Source organism: Terrapene carolina, unplaced genomic scaffold (genome assembly GCF_002925995.2).
Source record: "Terrapene carolina triunguis isolate 2854851 unplaced genomic scaffold, T_m_triunguis-2.0 Scaffold199, whole genome shotgun sequence".
NCBI lineage: Eukaryota > Metazoa > Chordata > Testudines > Emydidae > Terrapene > Terrapene triunguis.
The window spans coordinates 3,541,517-3,558,595 of NW_020664550.1; the positions used below are offsets into that span (position 1 = coordinate 3,541,517).

Sequence of the window (17,079 nt, forward strand, 5' to 3'; positions counted from 1 at the left end):
CAGTGGCAACTATGCAGAGCTCTCCAGCAGAGATGGCCGTGCAATCTAATAGAAAGAGGGCCCCAGCATGGACTGATCGGGAAGTCTTGGATCTCATCGCAGTGTGGGGCGATGAGTCCGTGCTTTCAGAGCTGCGCTCCAAAAGAAGGAATGCTAAGATCTACGAGAAGATCTCCAAAGCCATGGCAGAGAGAGGCTACAGCCGGGATGCAACGCAGTGCCGCGTGAAAATCAAGGAGCTGAGACAAGGCTACCAAAAAACAAAAGAGGCTAACGGACGCTCCGGATCCCAGCCCCACACATCCCGTTTCTACGAGGCACTGCATTCCATCCTGGGAGCGGCCGCCACCACTACCCCACCCCTGACCGTGGACTCCGAGGATGGGATCATGTCCGCGGCCGGTTCCTCGTCGGACATGACAGCGGACGGGGAAGATGAAGAAGGAGATGAGGAGGACGAGGCAGTCGACAGCGCTGGCACCGCTGATTTCCCCGACAGCCAGGAGCTCTTCATCACCCTTACCGAGATCCCGTACCAACCGTCCCCATCCCTTACCCCGGACACAGAATCAGGGGAAGGATCAAGCAGTAAGTGCTGTAAACATGTAAACATTTATTTAAAACAGAACGGTAATATTTATACTATTAACAATGTACATTTATAAAAGTTCTGTAAACTAGTAAAAAAATAATCAGGTACAAAACAGGAATATTTACAAAGGTAACAAATGGGTTTTCATGATTTCTCTGTCTTGGGCTCTTCTCAATTTAGTCCCAAGTGTTTTAAAAAATTTTCACAATGTCCGTTACTCCATGATTCCCAGGCCCAAGACGCTCCACTCCATAGTCCCAGTGCACCTACGCGAAAATCCGGTCAATGTGGCCGGGGATCGACGAGAAATCCTCGTAGGAGAACTCCTCGTAGGTCTCGTGGAGGTAGAGCTCAAGCCTGTTGATCAGGTTCCGGGGTAGGGCGATCTTAGTGGGCCCTCCGTGGTAGCAGACATGCCCCCTCCACACTACAATCAAATACTCCGGGATCATGGCCCGACATAGCATGGCGGCATACTGCCCCGGTTTCTGCATGCTTTCCCGCAGCATGCGTTCTCTCTGGGTGTCCGGGATCCTCAGGAGGGTGATGTCGCTCATGACGCCCTGCTTTGAATTAGGGAGGGGAATGTTAGTATTGGGACTGCTTTACAGCCACGCGGTGGAGGGAGAGGGGCAGCATACAGGGATCTTTCCCTGGGACAGCCGCGAGGGGGTGGGACAGGGGCAGAGTTGATGCTGTCCTGATTGCTGGCAGCAGAGACTGGCATTGCTTTCAATGTGAAAGGAGGCCAGTGCTACTGCTGGAGTTTTAAGCAGCCACAAGTCTGCGGCTTACCATTATTGCCCGCTCCAGAAGTTCAGGTCTCCAGCCACAGTTCTCTGAACACTCCAAGACCTCCGCAAGTCCACAGGCACTGAAGGCGACGGCCGAAAATTCGACCTTGTCCTGAGTGCGCATGTGAGAGGTGCAGTGCATGGTCTTGTTCACAGAGAAAGACTAGGTTCTTTGTATACAATTTCATTTATCTGTCTCAGGAATTCACTCCCTTTTCACAATTCACACAGACACATCTGCGACTGTCTCCCAACCCAGCCTCTCAGCACACTCCCAGAGGCTAGCGCAGATTAGGCGGAGGAAGAAGAAGACGCGTGAAGACATGTTCTCAGAACTAATGGACTGCTCCCGAGCCCAGGCAGCCCAGCAGACACAGTGGAGGGAGAACTTGTCACAAATGCACCGAGCAGTCATGGAACGGGAGGAGAGGTGGCGTCAGGAGGACCAACAGGCTACTGAAAAGCTGCTTGGACTAATGAGGGAGCAAACGGACACGCTCCGGCGCCTTGTGGATGTTCTGCAAGACCGGAGGCAGGAGGACAGAGCCCCGCTGCAGTCTATCTGTAACCGCCCTCACCCGCCACCAAGTCCCACACCACCCTCACCCAAACTCCAAAGAAGGAGGGGCGGCAAGGGCCGTTAAAACTTTCAGTCAACCCCTGCAGACTGCTCTAGCACTAGAAGGCTGACATTCCCCAAAATTTCATAAGTCCTTTCCCACCCACCTCACAGAAGCCCCCGTCCAAGTTTCACACCCCACGTTTCATGTCTGGTTCGCAATAAAATGTTTGTTTCTCTCCATTACTGTTTCAGTCAGGTTCTTTTGAGGGAGAGTCTGTCTGGAGGGGGGCAAGGGGCTTGGTAATTGGGCAGGACAGTGACCTTTAGCAGGGTACAGAGGCGGTGTCAGGTCCAGCATCAGGACACATACACAGTGCAGTCACTGGTTACCCTGGTCAGTCTGGGAGGTGTTTTTCATGTTCTCCATTGAAATAACCAGTCCACCAGTGCGGAGCCTGTCATTCCGGGAGTTTAGAAGCATCATTTGCATCAGAACACTGAACCCGCCCCCCGCCACAGTCTGCGTCCCCGGTTTAAAATATTCCCGCGAAAACAGCAATACAGACAACGCTGTTCATTAACAAAATCGAAATGATTTTATTTTTTGGGAAGGGGAAGGGGGTGAAGGGGGTATGTAACTGGAGAGGATAGTCAAAATGAACTGGGTAAAGAAACGGGGGCAGGTTCAGCTTCTCTGTCCACAAACTGAAAAGTCACTGGTTGCCCTGCTCACTCAGGAACCTAGCTTTCAAAGCCTCCCGGATGCACAGGGCGTCCCGCTGGGATCTTCTAATGGCCCGGCTGTCTGGCTGGACGTAATCAGCAGCCAGGCTATTTGCCTCTAGCTCCCACCCCGCCATAAAGGTCTCCCCCTTGCTCTCACACAGGTTGTGGAGCACACAGCAAGCTGCAATAACGATGGGGATATTGGTTTCGCTGAGATCACAGCGAGTGAGTAAGCTTCTCCATCTCCCTTTGAGACGGCCAAAAGCACACTCCACCACCATTCTGCACTTGCTCAGACGGTAGTTGAACAGTTCTTTTTCTGTGTCCAGGGCGCCAGTATAGGGCTTCATGAGCCAGGGCATTAGCGGGTAGGCTGGGTCCCCGAGGATGACTGTAGGCATCTCCACATCCCCAAAAGTTATTTTGTGGTCTGGGAAGTAAATACCTTCCTGCAGCCGTCTAAACAGACCAGAGTTCCTGAACACACGAGCGTCATGAACCTTGCCCGGCCATCCGACGTAGATGTTTGTAAACCGTCCCCGATGGTCCACCAGTGCTTGCAGCACCATTGAAAAGTAGCCCTTTCTATTGATGTACTGGCTGGCCTGGTGGTCCGGTCCCAGGATAGGGATGTGAGTCCCATTGATAGCCCCTCCGCAGTTTGGAAATCCCATCGCGGCAAAGCCATCTATGATGACCTGCGCGTTTCCCAGGGTCACTACCTTTGGGAGCAGTACCTTCACGATTGCCTTGGCTACTTGCATGACAACAACCCCCACGGTAGATTTGCCCACACCAAAGTGGTTCGCGACTGACCGGTAGCTGTCCGGCGTTGCAAGCTTCCAGAGGGCTATGGCCACTCGCTTCTGGACAGTGAGGGCTGCTCGCATGCGGGTGTCCTTGCGCTTCAGGGCAGGGGACAGCAACTCACAAAGTTCGAGGAAAGTCCCCTTCCGCATGCGAAAGTTTCGCAGCCACTGGGATTCATCCCAGACCTGAAGCACTATAGGGTCCCACCAGTCCGTGCTTGTTTCCCGGGCCCAGAATCGCCGTTCAACAAAATCCACATGCCCCATTGCCAACGTCATGTCCTGGGCGCTGGGGCTCGTGGTTTCTGACAGCTCTGTGCCACTCTCCGACTTCAGGCTCTCACGGCGGTGCCGTAGCCTCCTCGCCCGATTTCTCTGCATCTGCCTCAGGGAAAGGTGTATGATAAGCTGCGAGGTGTTGAGAACGGCCACAAGTGCAGCGATGGTCGCAGCGTGATCCATGATCGCAGTGCTGTGGCGTCCGCGCTGTCACTGACCAGAAAAGTGCGCGAACTGATTTCCCGCCGGCGCTTTCATGGAGGGAGGGAGGGCGTTAGTGACGGACGGATGACGACAAATTTTTTTTACCCAGAAGGCATTGGCGGCTCGACCCAGAATTCCGATGGGCAGCGGGGACTGCGGGAACTGTGGGATAGCTGCCCACAGTGCACCGCTTCCAATATCGACGCTCGCCCCGTTAGTGTGGACTCACAAAGTCGAATTACTGTCCTTAGTGTGTCCTTAGTGTGGACACACACGTTCGACTTTGCAATATCGATTCCACATATTCGATTTAAGTAAAATCGAATTACCCTCGTAGTGTAGACATACCCTAAGAGTCTAGAGTCTCTCTCCACCTTATCTACTTGTTATGACTCAAGGCAGGAGATAAAATCAGGGAGGGTAGGAAAAGGGGCAGCCCCAGGTGGATGGGCTCCAGGCAAATTACCTAATTTCAGCATGATTCAAAAATGGCCCTTTTGTCCTCAACAGCCCTGCTCCTGCTGTAGTGCAGAGGTGAGCTGCAGGTGTTAGTGCTGTGAATACTGCAGTGCCCCAGGAGAGCGAGCTGGAGTCTGCGCCTCCCTGTGCATCCCAGGCAGAATATTCTGCTACCTTTCAATGATGGGGCCAATCCCTCATGCATGTGTGAAAGGTTGCATAGATGTCACCGCGGGCCTAAGTGATAGATAAGGACAATATCCAGGCCTGAGGGCAGGATGTGGTGTGCAGAACCTCTGACTGGTGGCAACGCATACGGAGGAAACCCAGCTTGACTCTCAGTTCCCAGGCTGAGTTTGCAGGTTGTCCTGTTTTATTACAGAGGGAGGGAAAGGAGCTTTTTACATGTAAATGGTGAACTCTTGATCTGGACAAACATGGGAACCCCATGATGGAAGTCACTTTTCAGAGCTTACAGAGCTCCCTGAGGGTTGCAAACAAGGCGTCTGGAGGGTCATGACCACCCCGCCATTCAACTGTTGCTAAATGTTAGGGGGGAAAACCCAGCCGCATGGGAATGGGGGCCTCCCTGGAAAATGCTGAGAATCACTGGCAGAGAGCAATTCTCGCAGGGAGCATTTTGCACGAGTATGATCATCCTGCTATGCTAGCGTGACTGAGCAGCTCCAAAGGAAGAAGTAAAGCTAGCAGAGTCCCAGTTTTACGTGGAGTCAGGGCCACATGAAATCTGGGTACAAGGTAGAAAGTCTTTGGGTTACAAAGCCGAGCAGAACACGAACGCACATGGCTTGGGTGACACGGGGAAGGTGAGCTAACTAGCGATTGCGGCTCTGCAAAGCTTGTGCCCCTTGACTGAATCAGGGGGACTGTGAAGTGACTGCACAGAAGCATGCACTAGAGAGCACTGGACAGGAGGGGTGCCCTGGCGTGGGAGGTGGGGTTGTTGGAGTGGCAGGGCAGGACTACACTGCAGTGTGGTAGGGGAGCACGCCAGAGCATGGGGGTGCAGAGTAGGTGCGCTGGGGAGCTGGGACTGGCGCATTGCAGCGAGGCACCGAGCTGCTCCCTGGAGTGACTGTTTAGCAGTGGGTACCACAAGCTGACAAGTGGAGGTTTCCCCCTGTCTCAGCTCTTTGCATTTGGGGATTTCCCCCTTCAAAGCCACCACCTCGCCACGTTGCTTTCTCACCCTCCCCTCCTCAGCTCTGCTGGCGGCTGTTGCGTGTACTTTCCACAGAGCGCTGCGGGGATGCGTGGCGACAGCAGCAGGGTTTGGGCTCTAGCTGCCTGAGCAGAGGATGATGTGGGGCTGCCGTGAAAGCCAGCTTAGCACCTTGCTTCCTCCCTGCCAGTCTGCCTGGTAACAGCCAAGCCTATAGCACACCCTCCAGCAGCAAGAGAAACTTTTTTTTTTTTTTAAACCCCTTTAGGGTATTAAACACAGCGGAGCCACCACGCTCTTCCCCTAAGGTCAGGGCCTGGGGAGCCTGGCATCTGCCCTGTGAGAGAGGGCCTTTCCTTCCCTCTTGTGCCAGCCCCTGGTGATCTGCTGAGTAAGCACAGGATCCCTGTTCTTGGGAGGGGGTCCCCACAGCAGGTGATTCCACCAGGACAAGCCATGCCTGGCAGCGCAGCTGCCGACTCCAACTCCGCAGTCTCCAGGGCTTTAGCCTGGAGCTCAAAGCACTTTTATGCCTTCCCGCTCCCTGCAGGGTAGAACGTATCCCTGCCGGTCACAAGCATGGCTCAGCGTGCTTGCGGGGTGAGAGGGAGTGAGTAATCAAACCCAGGCGTCCTGATGATTTTGCAGCGTGTCCTCTTGCAGTCAGGAGCAGCAGCGGGAGGATTGCTCCTCTCCCCGCACGGAAGGAACTGCCCTTTGCTGTCTGGAGCAGGGGTTACATCGGGCCCATTCTGACAGCCGCTCTGCCTGCCCCCTTTGTTTGCCTGCTGTTTCGCCACCTCGTGGGGGACTGAGATAGATCAACCCCAACTTCCTTTAGTTCAACGCGGTGTCAAAGCCTCTGAGCAGCTGTGAGCAAAGAGAGAACTAGACAAGGAGCTGGCTTAGCAGGCGAGGGCACAGACTCTAAGCCTCCTGTGTTGCTGGGGGGACAATTGCCATAAAGGCCATTGCCCTGGAAGGACTAAGGCCTCCACTGACTTCAAGGCCTCAGCTTTGCCTGCATGGGGACTGGACCCTGAACTGCAGGGCTCAGAGGAGTTAGGCTGAGCAGCCGGAGGACAATGGCTCCACCACTCTTAAAGCTCCAGGTTGTGGCTGTCTCCAGCAGAACGGGTGGGCGTGGAAAGGGCGGCCAGACTCACACCTGCATAGGTGCCAATCTCATCCTGGCTGATCTTCTGGATCAACTGAGTAGGGGACAGGCCCCAGGAGAGCTCCTCTTACCACCTCTTCAAATAACCAGTCCCCTTCTCTTGCTCAGACCTAGGAGCGAGTTCAACTGCTGTTAATCATTTCCAGTGCAGGACCACCCAGAGGCTCCCATTGCAGATCAGGCCAGGGCCTCAATGTGCTAGGTGCTGTACAGAGCCAGACAAAGGCAGTCGCCAAGCCCAAACTTCCTGTCTCCTTCCACATCCTCTCAGCTGCCTCCAGCAGTAAAAGAGAATAGGTCCCTCCTCTAAAGGAGAAACAGTGGCTCAGGAGCCAATTGAAATCAATGAGAATTTCGGGGGGGGAGGGGGGGTGTGGCGGTGTTCAGTGCACATCACAATTGAGCCCTGAATGGCTGGGTCAGATCAGTTACGGGCCTCGTCTTTAGCCTTGGAGTGAGTCCCACGGTCTGCCCCTGCATGGGTGGCAGGGAGGGAAGTAACTTCCAATTGGAGAGAGGAAAAGTTCAAACAGGCTTTCTGGGCTCTCCTGCATCAGCGCATCTACTCGAAGGGACATGGTTAGTGCTTACGTGGGGTGGTGATCCAAGGACACGGTGAGATAATCGCTCCCCCTTTATTACGCCCTGTGTGGCCAAGTGACGTCCCCAAGGTTGCACCTAGAGACAGTACCCAGGACTCCTGGCTCTGTCACCTCCTGTCTGTGGCTTCTTCCCAGCTGCCTCCTCACCAATGTGCAGAGCTGCTACCAACACCCAGCTTTGCTTTTGGCTTCCCTTTCTGTCCCCCATCCCTCCTGGCTTACGGGCGGCTATCAATCACTTACTCCGAGAGCGTTCCTTTCAATGTGCAGCTGGGTAATTACAGAGTAGCTGCCTTCCCCTGTGACCGTTCCTGCTAAACGCTACGGAGCGGATTGATGGGAGCTGTGCAAATTGTTCAGTCATCTCCGTGCTAGTGAGTGGCTGTCCTGAGGGAGCCAGCTCTCTGCAAACAAACCCACTGCTCCATCCGTCTCCCCTGGAGCTAAACCCCCGTCGAATGCATTACTCTTCCCTTGCCTACAGACGCAGCCTGGTGCCGACTGCACCTCAGGCGGGGGAATGACTGATTTTGCTCACCGAACAGAAACATCTCCAGCTGCCAACCCAGACACCAATCCTTCCGCAGGGCATCGCCCGCCAGCAACCAAGATGTATGCGGGAGAGCGCAATCTCGTTCCCTGCTGTGCAGGGGAACCCGGGGCTGCCTTTCAAATTTATCCTCAGTGAAACGAGGGACAAGTTACAGAAGACAGAAGGCAGGCTCAGTGCATCGAGAGGAAGGGAAGAGTTCTTCAGCATGCATTAAGGGGACAGCGGTGCTGGCGGAGCAGGGACTGGAGTAGATTGCACGTGCCCTCAGTGACTGCCCCCGAATGCACCACCTCTTCCAGGAGGAGGAAGGAGCTGGCTCCCTGCCACCTGACTGTCCCTTTAAAGTAGCTGCAACTGAATCTTTTCAATTCCACACGACACTAGAGCACGCGCTGAATGTCCCCGGGAAAGGTTTTATTCTCAGACACAGGAGCAGCCCAGAGCTCTTTCACCCTCCCAGAGACACCGGTTGGTGTCAGGCCAGTAAGGACATCTTCTGATCTGAGGCAGCTTCCACCACTGGAGAGTTTAACTCCCAGGGAAGGTCCAGGTGAAGAGCACAGCCTGCATCCACCCCCTGGGCTACGGGGAAGGAGTCTAGGGGGATCCCAGTGGCTGACACACGCTCGCTTGTTCCAGCCAAAGATCTAGCTCGCCAGCTGAGCCCCTCATCCTCGTCCAGTGAAGAAGGCAGCCATGGGACAGCATCCCCAGCAAGCCATGAGCAATAAGGCAAGTTCTGGGCTGCAGTTTCTCCCTGACAGAAAGAGTCCCCAGCTCCCTGCAGTCCCCACCTCTCTCCCCCAGCCTCACTCCATCGCCACCGGCTGCAGCCCTTCCACGTCCCGAGATTTGGAGTTCACCAGCTCCCTCCTGATCTCGGCCGAGATCTGCGGGTGGCAGTGGAACTTGAGAAGCTCCAGCAGGGATTCCTTCTGCTCCGAGGAGAGGTCCTCCTTGTAGCGCTGGGCGAAGGTCAGGAGGCACTGGTGCCACAGCACGGGCAAGGTGCGCCGGTCCGTCTGGAAGGCCAGGAAGTGAAAGACCAGGGCGTCTACCACGCGGAAGGGCAGGGCGTATTTCTTGTCGATAAGCAGGCGCAGGAAGATGCTGTTGGCACCGCTGTACTCCATCTCGGCGAGCTTCAGCATGGCAGCACTGCGGGGGGGGGGGGGGGAAGAGCAAGGTTGAAGTGTGCACATGGGGGGGACGACGGACGGACTTGGGGCAGGTGCTTGTCGGTCACACTCCGCACCCGCGACTGGGTCTGGGCACCTTCCAACACTAAGAAGCACCTTGCCCCTGTAGCATCTTCAAGAGGACAGGCTTTGCCAAGGCCTCCCCTTCTCCCAGTTCAGAGCACATTTATTTCTGGAGTCTGTGACCATCGCTCTTCCCCCTGGCAGCCTTTAAACTTCCCCACCGCCTCTATTCTAGGGCCAGGGATTGAAGGCTGGCGCGCCCATGGCACATCAGCTACCAGAGCGGGCCGCACCCTCCTCCCACCCGTCCCTGCAGGCGTAAATGCGTTCCCAGAGCCGGAGGGACGTCAAGTCCCCACCCAAAGACGGATCTCTGGCATCTGGCCATCTTGCTATGTGCCCAGGCATGACCCGAGCGCTCTCCCCGCTTCGCTACCCTGGAGAGACAGAATCAAGAGTGGCAGTAAGGGTCTGGTCCCGCATGGCACCAAATCCCCTCTTCTGCCACTGGAACAGGTGGGATAACCCAGCAGGGACACGGCCTCTGGGCTATTCCTGTGCTGCTGAGCTAGGAAACTCTCAGCTACCAGCAACGAGGAGCTGTGGCTGAACTGGTATCTCTTGGCCCAGAAGCTTGCCAAGGGGGAGAGCCATTAGAATGGGAACAGTCTGCCCAGGGAAGTGACGGAAGCCCATTGTTTGGGACTGGACACAGCTCTGGATGCGCTGAACGGACCAGCCTTGGGCTGGAGTAGGTGGGACCTCCTAGATCTTTCCTAGCTCTGTGAAATGCCAGAGAGGTTTTCTGGCAGAGCCATGACATTGCTGTGGGACTCCCTGAGGAAATGGGAGAACTACTGCCTCCCAATCCTCCCCCTGGGGCCCCAGTCCTCCCCACGTTACCTGGAGTGAAGGACGGGGATCGAGCACTTAGCAAGAATGCTCCCTATGATGATGGCTTCCCGTAGTGTGCAGGTCCCCGACTCACACAGGGGGATCAGGATCCCTGGAAGGGAGGGAGGAGGAAGAGTTGGACAACAGTGCTCTTAACACAAGATGGCTGGACCTACGGGGCTCAGAGCCTGAAGCCTACCCCAGCTGACTGACCCCTGCCCCGTGCATTCCAGTCTCCGTGCACGTCCAGCCTGAGAGAATGAACTCTCCAGAGGGGCATCGATGCCGCATCCCTGGGAACCCCACTCCTGACCCGGGCGCAGAATGTTGCAGGAGGCACAGGACGGGCTGCACTCTCTCTTTGTCCCTGCCAACCTCATCAATGGACAGTACAAATGGACACGGGGGATCAACTCCCAACGATGGTTGCCCTGCCACAAATGGATCTCGCCCATCTCTGACAGGTAACGAAGGGGGCTGTCTCTTTTTGGCAACACTTATACAGCTGATGGTGCCAATATCAGTGAACTGAATATTCTGATCTAGCCACTGCTGGTTCAACAGGCTGCTTGTCCGCAGCTGAAGAACCAAGCAGGTTTCTGCACCTCGCTTGCTTTTGCTCTCATGGTTTCAGCATCCCTCCCTATCTTTGGTGCTGCTGTTCAACTCTGGAGAGCGTTTAGGGGGTGCTGCGTACACAAAAGAAGTTCACTGTGCAAAATAAAAGGTTAAAGGTGCCGCTGCTGGAAGGCTAAAGAAAACAAGTAACTGAGTCCTCCACCGCCCTCCTCCCAGAAAACAACTCCTAACATAGCTGTGACACAAGGAACGCTTACACAACCCAGCCTGCCCCTTTCCTGCTAGGTCACTGCACTGCAAGCCAGACCCGCCCTCCTCTTACTGCCACCTGGTTTCTTTTCACCTTTGAACCAGGCTCCTGGCTTGAACAAAGCCTTCTTCAAAGCCATGTAGAGGTGGAAATTGAGGCGCTTGTACTCGGCGATGTCATCCCTCACTCGCGGGAGCAGCACCAAGTTATAGAAGCGCTGGGCCATCCTCTCCTTCAGGTTGGAGGAAAAGATCCTGGCAGGAACGAGGGAATGGGAAATTGAACTAAAATTTCAGCCCCCATCCCAGCAACACCAATGAAGTCAAGCAGGAAGCAGTGTCTAATACTCCCACCTGAGGATCTCCCTTTCCCATTGCGCACATCCTACTTTGCTGGTGGTGGGTTTGTTACCCCATGTTTGAAGCTTCTGTAGGAAAAGCCCAACAAGCGTTTCAGTGTGTGCACGCTTTCTGCTGAAATCCAGGCTGGGTTGGGGTGGCCTAACAGAGGATGAGGAGTCAGGACTCCTGGGTTCTGCCACTGACTCGCATGGTGAACTGATCCTCTGTGCCTCATTTAGAGCAGGAACAATACGCCCTACCCTCCCAAGAGGGGGAAGGCCCTGAGGCTCAGTTAAGGGCCTTGGAGAGCTAGGGTAAGAAGTGCTTAGAAGTGTATGACACTCTGCGTTACCTGCTGGGCTTAGTAGCAGAGTCCAGGGGAATCAATGAAGTGACTAAACAGCTTCTTTTTAAAGACTGGTACTCCGGCTCCTCAATTAGACTCCAGCTACAGCTTCAGAGACTACAGTCCTGTACTGCCTTGCCTGATTGTGCACCTCATCCGTGTCAGAGCCCAGAGTAAAACAACCAGTGTTACGTAACATTTTATAGTTTGTGATCTGAACCTGTAATATCGAAATCGGACACGCTTCCAGCTTCAAGTGTCACACACTGCAGTTCTCACCCTGGCTGCAGGCAGGACGAGCGCCAAGTTAAAGGGCAGGTTACTTAGGAGTGGTTACAGCTATGGAGAACACACTGACGGGAACAACCGTGCCCTGGATCAGGATGGAGTCAATCTCCTCTCCCTCTAACAGTGCCAGATCCACAGCACTAGCACGGGTTTCCTGAGGTGGCAAGCGGCTTGCTTCCTCTCCTTCAGCTAAGCTGAAAGCCAGAGGTTGGTTAGGATTTCAGTGACATGGCGGGTGTTCGTGGAAAGCCCACAGTAAAACCCACAATCAGTAAAACCCCGGCAATTATCTCATACCTGGTTGCTTGATACATGGCAGCTGCAGTCCATGTTTCTGGCTCTGTGATGTAAAGGATCTGCTCCCAATTTGACAGTGCTGGGATGATTTTAAATGCCTTGGGGAGTTTGCCACTCCTGTATTTGGACAGCACCTTTAAAACAAAAAGTATGTGGAATGTGGCCTAGTGGTCAGAACAGGGACCTGAGAGCCAGGACTGCTGAGTACCGTTACTAACTCAATGTGTGACTAACAGGGACAGCTGCCTCCTCATGGCTGGAAGTCACTCTTCGGCACCCTGCCTCTGTTCCCCTCTTCAAGGCCCCTTAATACCTCACTCAATCCAAAGCGAACTGAAACATTGGCCTTCTGTGGTCCAATTTATCCCAGGCCCCAGTTCAGTGTCTCTCCCCTTAGGTAGGAAATACCCAGCCATTTTTCCTAGAGCTGGGTCCCAATTCAAAGCCTCTCTCTCGTCAAGCAGGAATTTGGCCTTCTAGACCCCAATCCCCATTCAGTGTCTCTTCCCCTTAGTTAGAAAGTCCCCATCCCTCCTTCCCGGTGCTGGGTTCTAATTCAACAGGCACTCCCAGGTTTACCTGGCTACAGTTCAGCCTTCTAGTTCTCACTTCTCAACTCCCCTGGTGTCAGGGTCTTCTCTGCAGGAGCCTCTCTCCTTTATTGTAGTTTCCTAATTTCCCCCCTTCTCTGCATCCTCCTGCTGCCCTTTACAGCGGAACCAGCTGTCCTCCATCAGGCCCCAGAGCTGCTAACATGGATGGGGTGGTCTGGAGCAGTTCTTTCAGTCATCAGGCTTGAATGGCGCCAGGCCTCCAGCCCTTAAGGGGGAAGCCACCCCATTAGTGACCTTGAGAAAGTCACCGGATCCATTTTCTCCATCCGTAGGATGGATATAGCAACGCGCCTTCCTCAAAACTCTGGTGGTTGGGAGGCATAATTATTCGTAAAGCGCTTGGGATCCTTGAATGAAAGATGCAGTTATATTATTTGGAAGCCTGCAGAGAGGGAGTCTATTCCTAGTGAACACTAACTAATCATACTGAAATTCCCCTCCATTCACAGCCTCACATGCTTCTCAGGGCTCCTGGACGTAAGAGAATTTTAAAGTCAGCTCTCGAATGCACTCACTCACCGCCAGCTGAGCAGTAAGAAGTCTCTCAACATAAGAGTATAATTAACAGCCCCACGGTTTTTTTTGCCTGTTGCGGATATAACGATAGGATGGAAACCTCCGACCCTGCAGAGTTTGCAATCTCCTTAATTACCCTGAAGTGCTACACAGCACTGCTGTACAGTGACAGCTGTCATGTGCTGCCCCAGAGATGGCTGCACGTCAGCAGTGGGAGATGATATTTTTCAGCACAAGCCATGAGGATAAAGACACAAGCCACAATGCTTACGAATACTGGCTGCTGGAGCAGCTGGGCTCAGTTCGACCTAGCTCCTCACAGAGGGACAGCGTTTTGAAGGTAGATGCTGCTATATAAATACTATTGCTCTTACTTCTCGGACACCCTTGTAGACCTCCAGTACGCGGGGGTCCAGCTGAGGCATGGGGTGGCCCGATATTTCCGACATCATTGTCTCCACCTCTGTCTGCTTCTCCGTGATCTTCTCCATGATGATATCGGCTAGCGTGAGCCTGGCAGACACAGGGGAAGGAAACTATGTAGAGTTTGTATCTCGCATAGAAGAGCATCAGCGTGTTCCTTGGCAAACCAGGTTGCAGGGCCTAGGGGACTGAGCCCTGCAATAGGAATCAGAGGACTTGAAGACCGCTCTGCCAGTGGCCTGCTTGGTGACACTTCTCCTTGTGCCTCTGTTTCCGCCCCTATCCTTTATCTCTCGTCTATGTAGGGTGTTTATCTCTTTGGGGTAGAGACTGTCTTAATGACTGTGGGTACAGCGCCAAGCACAAAGGGAACCCTGATCTCAGCTGGGCCTCTCTCTAGGCGTTACAGTAATAGGAGTTACTACGGTGCATGCGTCATTTTAGAGGAAATGAAGCATTATCTACTGCTTGGATCACAGGGGGTCAGGACTCCTGGGTTCTAATTCCCAGTTCTGCCTCAGACTTGCCTCATGAGCTTGAGCAAGACAATTCTCCCCTATGCTTCAATCTCTCCAGCTATAGAAGAATGACAGAGCTTTAACCAAACCCACCTCCCAGAGATCAGTTAACCTCTTCGAAGTGCTGTTCTGAACTTTAACGCTATTTGAATGCTGTGTGGCTGCAGGAGGCACAGCCCACAGTACGGAAACACTTATATCCCATGGCTCAGGGGTTTGTTTCTTACCTTAGCGGCGGATTCTTGTTCATGAACATTTCAATGGCTCTCTCATCCTCAGGGTCCACCGTCACCTCCTCACAGTACTCCCCCTTTCCCATGGATGCAGCAGCCTTCTCCAGTGTGGGCCACTCATCATCCTCTGCGTCAGAGTCCCTGTCGTGTGATCCAGACCCTGAAATAAACCAGACACAGTTAAGGTTGGACAAGTCAGGGGGCAGAGCAACTTGCCTGCAAAGATACAGCTGAACAAGTGCATTCCACTCAGCTCTCCACACTCTGATCTCCAACTCTCTCATGTGGCTAGTGAGGTGAATTTGCAGAAGCCCTTTTCTAACAGTAGTCAAACACCCACTATGGGAAGGGGCACCAGAGACTTCCCGGGGCAGTCCATTTGAAGGGACAGTCAGAATTTCCATCCAAGCCCAAGAATTGCTTATCCTCTGCCAATTGCCTAATTAACTACCAGGATCAACCAATAAGGTTGGAGAACAGCCGTGCAATTAAAAATTATTCTGCTAACTTGAAGCTTCATCAACTAAAGAGTTAAAAGCAGTTTCAGGTCCTACACATGTGCCTAAGTCCCTCCTGCTCGTTTTTGTGGGATTCTAACCATGGCTTGTTTTATTATTATTATTTTTCTCTCTCCTGTTGTCGTAGGAAGAAATCACACAAGCCCAGAGAAAGCCTACTTGAGGCCCTGATCCCACATACTGAACTTTATACTCACGCTTTAATGCAACTACTCGCATGTGTAAGTATTTGCAGGATCACAGACTAAGGCTCACATTGTAAAAGGTATTAAGGTGCCCAACTCCACTACCTCTAAAAAGCTGGCCCTAAGTGACCATTAAACGGACTCAACACTATGTGCTGTCAAATGTACCGTAAAAAACAATATATGATTTGGGACAGGAAATGAGGAAGAACCTCATACCCAAGGGAAAGGATGGTCTATTGAATAGACCACTGGACTAAAACTCAAGAAACCTGGGTTCAGTTCCTGAGTCAGCCACGGATTTCTTGTGTGACTTCGGGCACGTCCCTAGATCTCTCTGAGCAGCTGTTGAATGGGAACGATACTTCCCTTTGTCTGAGAGGTGCTGACAGGATCAGATCCCTTCGTGATTGTGAGATGTCAGATAACTATAGCGATGAGGGCTGTTTAAGCATACAGACAGGTGGATAAAAGTGGAGGAGGAGAAACACGGGGAGACAGAATGCCTTCCCGTGACACAACTCAGCCGAGGCACCCAGGTGAACACACCTATAACTTTTGCTGCACCATCAGGAGCCAGAATGCTGTTTTACATCTCATCTGAAAGGCAGCACAATGCCCCCTTCCACTATGCGGGGACTTTTGTTGCAAACTGATTTATGGTGAGCACTGCCACCTACTGAACTGCCAACACCACTTCCTGAAGCCGTCTGGGACGTTCTTGGGAAAAGTGGGAAAGACCTTAACACAATACCATAGCATATCTACCCAGGCCTAACTTTTAATACTCGGACTCTCAGGAACTGGGAGGGTGGAGAGAGAAATCCCATGAGCATTTAGCAGGGGGTTCTTCTCTGCCCCATCAAACCTGCTATATCAAAGGGAAACAGAGGGTGGGTGGGGGGTTGTCCCCACCCAGCCGAAACTGACAAGCAGAGATCAGGCTCGTTAATAAGTGACAGAGCCCACCCGTGTGCTCGCTTTGCTGGTGTGCTTAAAGTTGGCTCTGCGCTTCAATAAGGAGCAGCGTTCACCCCAAGCAACGGCTAGAAAACCAGCCCAGCTCACCCCACCCACTCCCAGCCCCACCCCTCTTACGTGCTCAGTCCCCGGCTCTGTCCCCACTCACCCAGCACCGTGGTCTTCTCCTTCTTCGGTTCGGTTCCTTTGCCAGGACAGTGCTCAGCCTCCAGCTCCTCCTGCTGGATCCGAGCCTGCTCCAGGATCCTCCGGGACAATTTCTCATCCACGTACTGGTCCTCCTGTTCCCCACCGCCATGCTGCCCGCCTCTGCCTCGCCTCTTCACCCGCGTGGTGGGCTTCACCGAGTCCCCTTGTATGATCTGCTCGGCCAGGGACACGTTCCTGGCCGCCTCCCCTGGGCCCCCAGTGCCCCTCCGCCGCTTGACCTTAGGCATGTTGATCCCCCAGCTCGCGCTCCCTGGCCTGCGAGAAAGCGCACGTGTGCGGCCTGTGTGTGCGTTGCGTAAGCAAGGGAAGGGGGGGCGGCTGGAGAGGTGCCACCAAAGCGCATGCGCTCCTGGAACGTTGCGACTCCTTCCGTTCCAAAACTGGCAACAGCCTAATCAGCCCTGTCGCAAGGCTCGGCTCTTAAAGGTGCAGCCGTCCTATTTTACAGTGCCTTCTAGGAACCTCTCCTAAGGCAGAGTCTTTCATCCTACAGAGTCCTTCATCATTCAGAGCGAGTTCAGCTTTCAAAGCAGCAGAGAGAGAAGGTGGATTTACTGTATTGAGACAAGGGCTGGACCCACCTATTAACTCCATTGAGATATATTAGGCTGGAAGAAATTGGTGGAGGGACAGGGGATATTGGTTACTTGTCTAAATAATTCTTAGGGCCTTTCATTTTTGTTTTTTTATTTTTTCTCAGGAATTTATTGGTGTTTATTACTACAGCAACAAAAACAGGTGGAA

General features: G+C 53.4%; 1 protein-coding gene across 1 annotated transcript; it reads right to left on the reverse strand.

Annotated features, from left to right (window-relative positions):
- Positions 1–8,344: 8,344 nt before the first annotated feature.
- On the reverse strand, positions 8,345–16,625 carry LOC112114685 (bystin). Its single transcript, XM_024211509.2, has 7 exons — positions 16,274–16,625; positions 14,436–14,601; positions 13,642–13,780; positions 12,138–12,271; positions 10,959–11,119; positions 10,046–10,148; positions 8,345–9,098 (listed from the first exon to the last, which is right to left on the reverse strand). The coding sequence occupies exons 1-7, from the start codon at positions 16,560–16,562 to the stop codon at positions 8,750–8,752; spliced, it is 1,341 nt and encodes a 446-aa protein (XP_024067277.1). The 5' UTR covers positions 16,563–16,625; the 3' UTR covers positions 8,345–8,749.
- Positions 16,626–17,079: the final 454 nt, after the last annotated feature.